The sequence below is a fragment of the Pagrus pagrus genome, assembly GCF_965226575.1.
Source record: "Pagrus pagrus genome assembly, chromosome: 1".
Classification (NCBI taxonomy): Eukaryota; Metazoa; Chordata; class Actinopteri; order Spariformes; family Sparidae; genus Pagrus; species Pagrus pagrus.
The window spans coordinates 22,964,158-22,970,157 of record NC_140185.1 but is presented as its reverse complement, the minus strand read 5'-3'; the positions used below and the strand labels follow the sequence as shown (position 1 = coordinate 22,970,157).

The window sequence follows — 6,000 nt, the reverse complement described above, 5'->3', positions numbered from 1 at the left end:
TCACTTTATCTGCAGTATGTCCCTCTGAGCCGTAATTACTCTGCCTGCTATCTGTCTAACAGGTCTAATTGCAGCAGCAGCCTCTCATCTCTGCATCCTGCGTGTGTGCATATGTATGTGTGCGTGCGTGCGTGCGCGCGTGCGCATGTGTGTGTGTCTCTCATGGTGAGCTGGACCGGAGCCAGCCTTATAACATGACCCCCACCACACCTTGATTTCCCGTGGAGACGCGCTGTCTCTATCTCGTGGCTCGATCCAGAACTGCAGCGGGACGAATCTGCGCCTCCGCGTCCGTTTGGAGACATCTGAACGCAGCAACTCCAAAAAGTGAGAGATCCGGCTGGACGTGTCTCACCGCTCGAGGGGGGGAAAGAGATCACGCATCAGATGCGCGATGTGAGGTCTGCTTGGCGCAAAACTGCGTGGACAGAAATAGGTTGTAACACTTTGCGGTCAGATCCACTCGCGCAGTGAGTCGGTGCGCTGCGGGGACGCGTGCAGCAGGGGCGGCTGTCAGTCCTCACCATCCCTCCTATTGGCTGCAGCGGGATGCTCGCTGTCTCTCCTGTTTCCTCGATCCTCAAATGCAACTGGAGCCGCCGGAGGTTCAGCATGGAGCGACAGAGGGAACCTTCACCTGTAGATATTTCACGTTAACCCGCCTTTCAGCATCGCGCCCCAAAAAAAAACGCCCGCTCGCCACTTTTCAAGTGAACGCCCCGCGCCTCGGATACCACAGTCCCCGGGAATAACTTCATTGTTCCAGGCTTTTTGCGGGCGTCTGTCGCCCCGTGCTCCGGTTTGACGGGATACTGCAGGCTGTATGGAGGGATGTCGGCATGGCTTGCACCAGGAGAACCAAAACTTTGGTGTCCACATGCGTGATCCTGAGCGGCATGACCAACATTGTTTGCCTGCTCTATGTCGGATGGGTTACCAATTACATCGCCAACATTTACATCAAAGTGCCGATGCCTTTAGCGGAGAGAAAGTTGGAGGGTGACAAGAGAGGGGACACCGTCCGGATCATGGAGAGGCTCGATCGGCTGGAGAATGTGGTCAACCAGCACATACAAGGTAACAAAGCTCCATCACTTCACCTGCGGGGAGAGGAAGTTGTACTTTTTTATCTCGCAGCAAGGTGTGTTCGTGTTGTCTGGTACAGAAGGAACTTGGTTTGCGTCTGTTAGAGCTCAGGTTATTTGGAGGATGGGATAGAGGACAAAAGGCGCAGGGAGGCTGTAACCTCACTTAATGTAGAGTGACACTACAAGAGCAACATAATTAGTCATTTGAAGACGCTTGCAAGATAAATCTCGTTATTATTCTGCCTTAAATGGATATCAAAATGCCCAAAGCCTCATAACATCGCAATAAACAGTGTACAAGAAGAAATCCAAACTCAGACTTTTAATATTTACAGAATCGATGAGGTAATAATACAAACTCAGAAATACAGATTTTTGTTTTTCCATTACTGAGTAAACAAGCTGTTCTCAGAGGAAAATAAGGTCCCAGAACACTGTTTGAAGCTAGAAAGGTGGCGGGGTCCGCCACATTTAAACAAAGTCAAAAGGTGTGAAACTGTGTTGTCCTTTTAAGGTCAGTTTGTTTATTCAGTTTATTCAGTCATGAAAACAAAGAGAGCTTGTTTATAAAACTACACAGTGCACCTTCATCACTGTTAAATACATGCATGTGCCTTTTATTAACTGTTAATATGAATGTTGAATGTTGCACACTCTTTAAAATGGAGCTCCTCATACCTTGAACTGCACTCCACCTGAAAACCCAGTGTGACACAACAGTATGCATCCCCACTGAAAGCCATGCAGTGTTTAGTGCTGGCAGTAGAAGGAAATCCACATTAAAATACAACATTCATTTTCCGTGCTGGTGTATGTCTGACACTGACCGTCCATTCATCCTCTGGCTTCTTCTCATTTTATCGAAGTTAATCGGGAATAATTATGAAACTGTTCAATTCTCCGCTCCGTATACATTATTTGACTCGGGCTCCTTCTTTTCTTTGAGGAATGTCTGGAATCCTTTTCCTCAAATTCCTCCAAGCCTTTCGTCCACTGCCGGTGTGCAGTTACTTTACACTTGATCACACATAGTTAATTTCTCTCCATCTCTGCGTCTTTAAAAGGAGCTATTCTTGTCATCACAGGGGGGCTCATATTGGGCAGGTCCCAATCTGAAATGGCACAGAAGCTGGCGCACGAGTGAGAGAAATGCAGACAGAGATCTGCTTATGCTGCTGTGAGCAATAAAGGCTCCGTGCTAAGCTTGGGTAAACATTCCTCCTGGAGGCAGGTCTCCATTTCAGCTTGGCACCCATAGATGTCTGCTGGGCGGAGCTTTGTTCAGGTGCCCCCAGTGACTTACCTCCGGAGTACATGCCCCAACTATTTCTGTTACTCTGACAGAAGAAGGTAATCCATGCTAGATTGGTTCTATAAAAACAGCAGTGTTTCGGGAACACTTATAGTGATTTTTTCCACTTTAGCAAGCCTTCATCTCAAATTAAAGATAACTACGGAGAAGTTTAATCATGTATAAAGCTTATACAGTTAATGGCAAATCACAAGAGCTTTGTATGCTTTATTTCAAGCGACTTATATATCAGTTAAATGAGATTTAGTTTAGTTTCTATATATATTGAGCTATGGTCGCTTGACAGAAAAGACTGGAATAAGAGGAAAACAGCTAGCCCGGCTCTAAAGGTTAAAAAAAAAAGTCTGAATGTGTAAAGAGGTCAGTTATACAGTTTCCTTTACTCGCTTCCACCTGTTTCTGCTAGGCTAGGCTAACCGATCGTAGTGTCACATTTACATGAGCGTGGCATCAACCGTCTCATCTAACTCTTCCACGGAAACAGAATCGTCGACTCATCCTTCAAAAACTAGCCGCGGCTCGTGGTCTTTTTATACCTCGTTTAAAACTGGGACAGTCGTTCTGTAATTAGTGATAGAATAAAAATCACTTTTTTGTACTCGTTCTGTCATGATCTCATGCACAGTCAGCCTGCACCATCATTGGTCATTGCTCACTCTTTTAGATGTGTGGACCTGTTTCCAGACCTCCGACTGTAAAAAAAAAAAAAAAGCAGAGATGTGGCGACAGCGGCTCTCCATGCTCGTCATTTTTAGACTTTGGGAGCACAGCGTCGTCGTTGACAACAGAATCTGTTGGGGCTCATGCTGGAGGAGGCTGCGGATGTGAAATGCAACAACAAAATCTGCTCTAACAAAATGACCTCTCTCTTTAAATGCAAGTCATATTGTCTGTATTTCCTTGATAATTGCCCTGAATGCATCCGCTGCAGATATAAACCCATAATCCGAGACTGTAAGTGGCCGACGGCGTCAACAGTCAGTGAGCTCCGGGCAGAGTCAGAGTCATTAGTGAACTTTTGACTTCTCTAAAAATACAGTTTCTTCCTATATCTTTGAACAATGCAGAAATTGTATACGTTCTGATTCCTGCATTCTTCAGTGCAGCACTGTGACTCGCACACTTAAAAGGATCCTGGCGCACTATCCACACAGCCACATGCACTTAGTTTTAGTGCAGTGCAAGAACAGTCTGAGCTCCCACAGCACAGAGCATTAGTGCATGTGAGAATGAAACATTTACTGCAGCTGAGTCACTGTGGACGGTCAGAGGAGATGTCTCTGGTGTCAGCTTCCCACTCGGGGAGGAGACAGAAATATTCCACCGCTCCAACTATGTGATGAAGTTAAGTGGCCTGTTACCAGGACAAAGCGACGTGGCAACAGCACACAAACTGGCTGAACTCTGTCTTGTATTAAAGTACAGTCAGCCGAGGAGAATTTATTGGAAAGTTGGACTGGACAGGTTCACACATGCCCACTATGAGGGCTCTTTGCTGCTTTCTTTGCCTCGTGATACCAACACAGAGGACGTGTCAGGACTGTAGACTATAACTGCTTGTGATGTGACATGAAAATGATTATTTTAAGTACTTTCTGTCTGCACACTTGGTACATATACTGTGATTGAGGTGCTTTTGCACAGCTGTTCTGTACATATGTATACATTTGGACATATATAGCCTAGTTCTTTATCAATGTACACATCAGAAGACTAACAGAAAAATATTCATGTTTTTTTCTGCTAAACACTGTTTATCTTCTTCTACTTCCATTCATTTTGTGTTTATTTGTTGCCCTGGGGGACGAGTTGTTGCATACAATTACTCTTGCAGGGATAAATGAGGCAGTATAGAAGTGAATACAGACGCAAATAGCCATTGTTTTCATTATTTTCCTGATTAATCCTTGAGTCTTTTAAATGTCAAAAGACGGAGGGAACAATGCACAATTTCATTTCGTTTGCTTGTTTTTTTCTGTCTGACTAACAGTCCATAAACTGATTTTATTTATTTCATCACTTTATTCATTACCTCCTATACTTGTCAGAGAGACATTTCTTTGGCTTGTTTGCTTGAAAGAGTACTGAAACAATTAACTTGGACCCCCTAATACTCTGAGTGCAACACCGCTGTCGTAAATACCGATCCCAGGTCTGTAACAATTAGTCAGACGTCAGGTAGGTGCTAACTACAAACAAATCTCATCACATCATGACAATGTTATGAGTTGAAAACTCTTATGTTGAAGGGAAGATGCATGTAAGTTAACGCTGTGATCCTCCCCTCTCACTGAAGTTACATAGTGCAGAAACAAGTGACAGAGACACCATTCACCCTGTTACATGACACTGTACCATCAACATGATTCTGAAGCTGATATTTTAAGGTGAAAAAAAGTTACATAATGTTGCTTTAATAATTATGTTGATAATGATATGGTCAGTGCAGGATTTACATCATTAGAAAACAAAACCTACAGTAGGAGCTAACAGTATGTGCATGAATGTACGGTATGATAGACATGCAGTTTCAGTAGAGGCCCTGCTTTAATAGGATGTTGTTCATGAATAGGCAGCTTGTTTCCTGGCTTGCTCTGACCTCTGAGGACGCGTATAACCAGAATGTAGTCTGCCTGCACGGCCATGAGGCCTGCGAGAGCTCGTCATTAACGCGGCGCTGATTTCGCTGCAAATGATAGCGACAACTCCCAAAGATGGCTTCAAGCAAATCCACCCGTCAAGTCAATTGAGCAGCTCAGTAAATCAGCGTTTACGTTGATGCTCAGAGGACAGTTATATTTGGATATTTATCTGATGTGATACTCCAGAGCGACAATGAGCGCAGGAGTAGAATAAATGAGTGTGCATGCGTGTGTGTCTGTGTGTGTGTGTGTGTGTGTGTGTGCGCATGTTTGTGCTTGCAGGTTATGGTATGCAGTTCCAGAGAGTACAAGTTACAATTACACATACTTCCAGGGGCTTTAAATTGCTCTGGCCGTTGGGAGAAAAGCAGTTAAAACACTCTTTTCGTTCAGTTTTAGAAGAAGGCAGCCTTGTTTCTTGCTAGATGAATACACAGTTTTTCTCATTTTTAATGTTATTAGATATGATATGTCTAAATGGGTGTCATAAAGGTTTTAAAATATATTAAATGCAAAGTGATCCAGGCATAATTACCATATATTGACTCAAACTGCACTGCATACTCCACTGCTGACTCAAATCTGTGGGCTTCATATCCAGAGACCTTCAATATTTGCTTCCCGTTTTTAATTTCCCATTTTAATTTGGCTGTTTTCGTTTTTTGTTTTTTTTTAAATGATTTTTTTCTGACAGATGCAGCATAGTGGTAGATTTATTTATAGGTGCCAATTAAATGCTTTCTAAGTTTGTTAAATGAAACAGATAATGACTGCTATGTAAGTATTATGTAAAAATATTCAATGTTTTTTGTTGACAGGGAATATTTACCCCAAAAAGAAATTCGGGATGTCCTTCCCTTGTTGTTGATTGATTGGGTAACACTTCCACTGTGGCATAAAACAGTCAGAGGACTCCTGTAAGTGGGCATAAACTGATTGGCTGATTAAGGCAGATGAG

At 43.4% G+C, this 6,000-nt stretch overlaps 1 protein-coding gene across 1 annotated transcript in view; it reads left to right on the top strand.

Moving 5' to 3' along the window:
* Positions 1-203: 203 nt before the first annotated feature.
* The window catches only part of galnt18b (UDP-N-acetyl-alpha-D-galactosamine:polypeptide N-acetylgalactosaminyltransferase 18b), an 80,176-nt gene continuing 74,379 nt past the window's right edge, over positions 204-6,000 (top strand). The window contains exon 1 of the mRNA XM_084356253.1: positions 204-1,077. Within this exon, the coding sequence (XP_084212379.1) occupies positions 840-1,077 (238 nt within the window). The 5' untranslated portion in view covers positions 204-839. The remainder of the gene's footprint in view (positions 1,078-6,000) is intronic.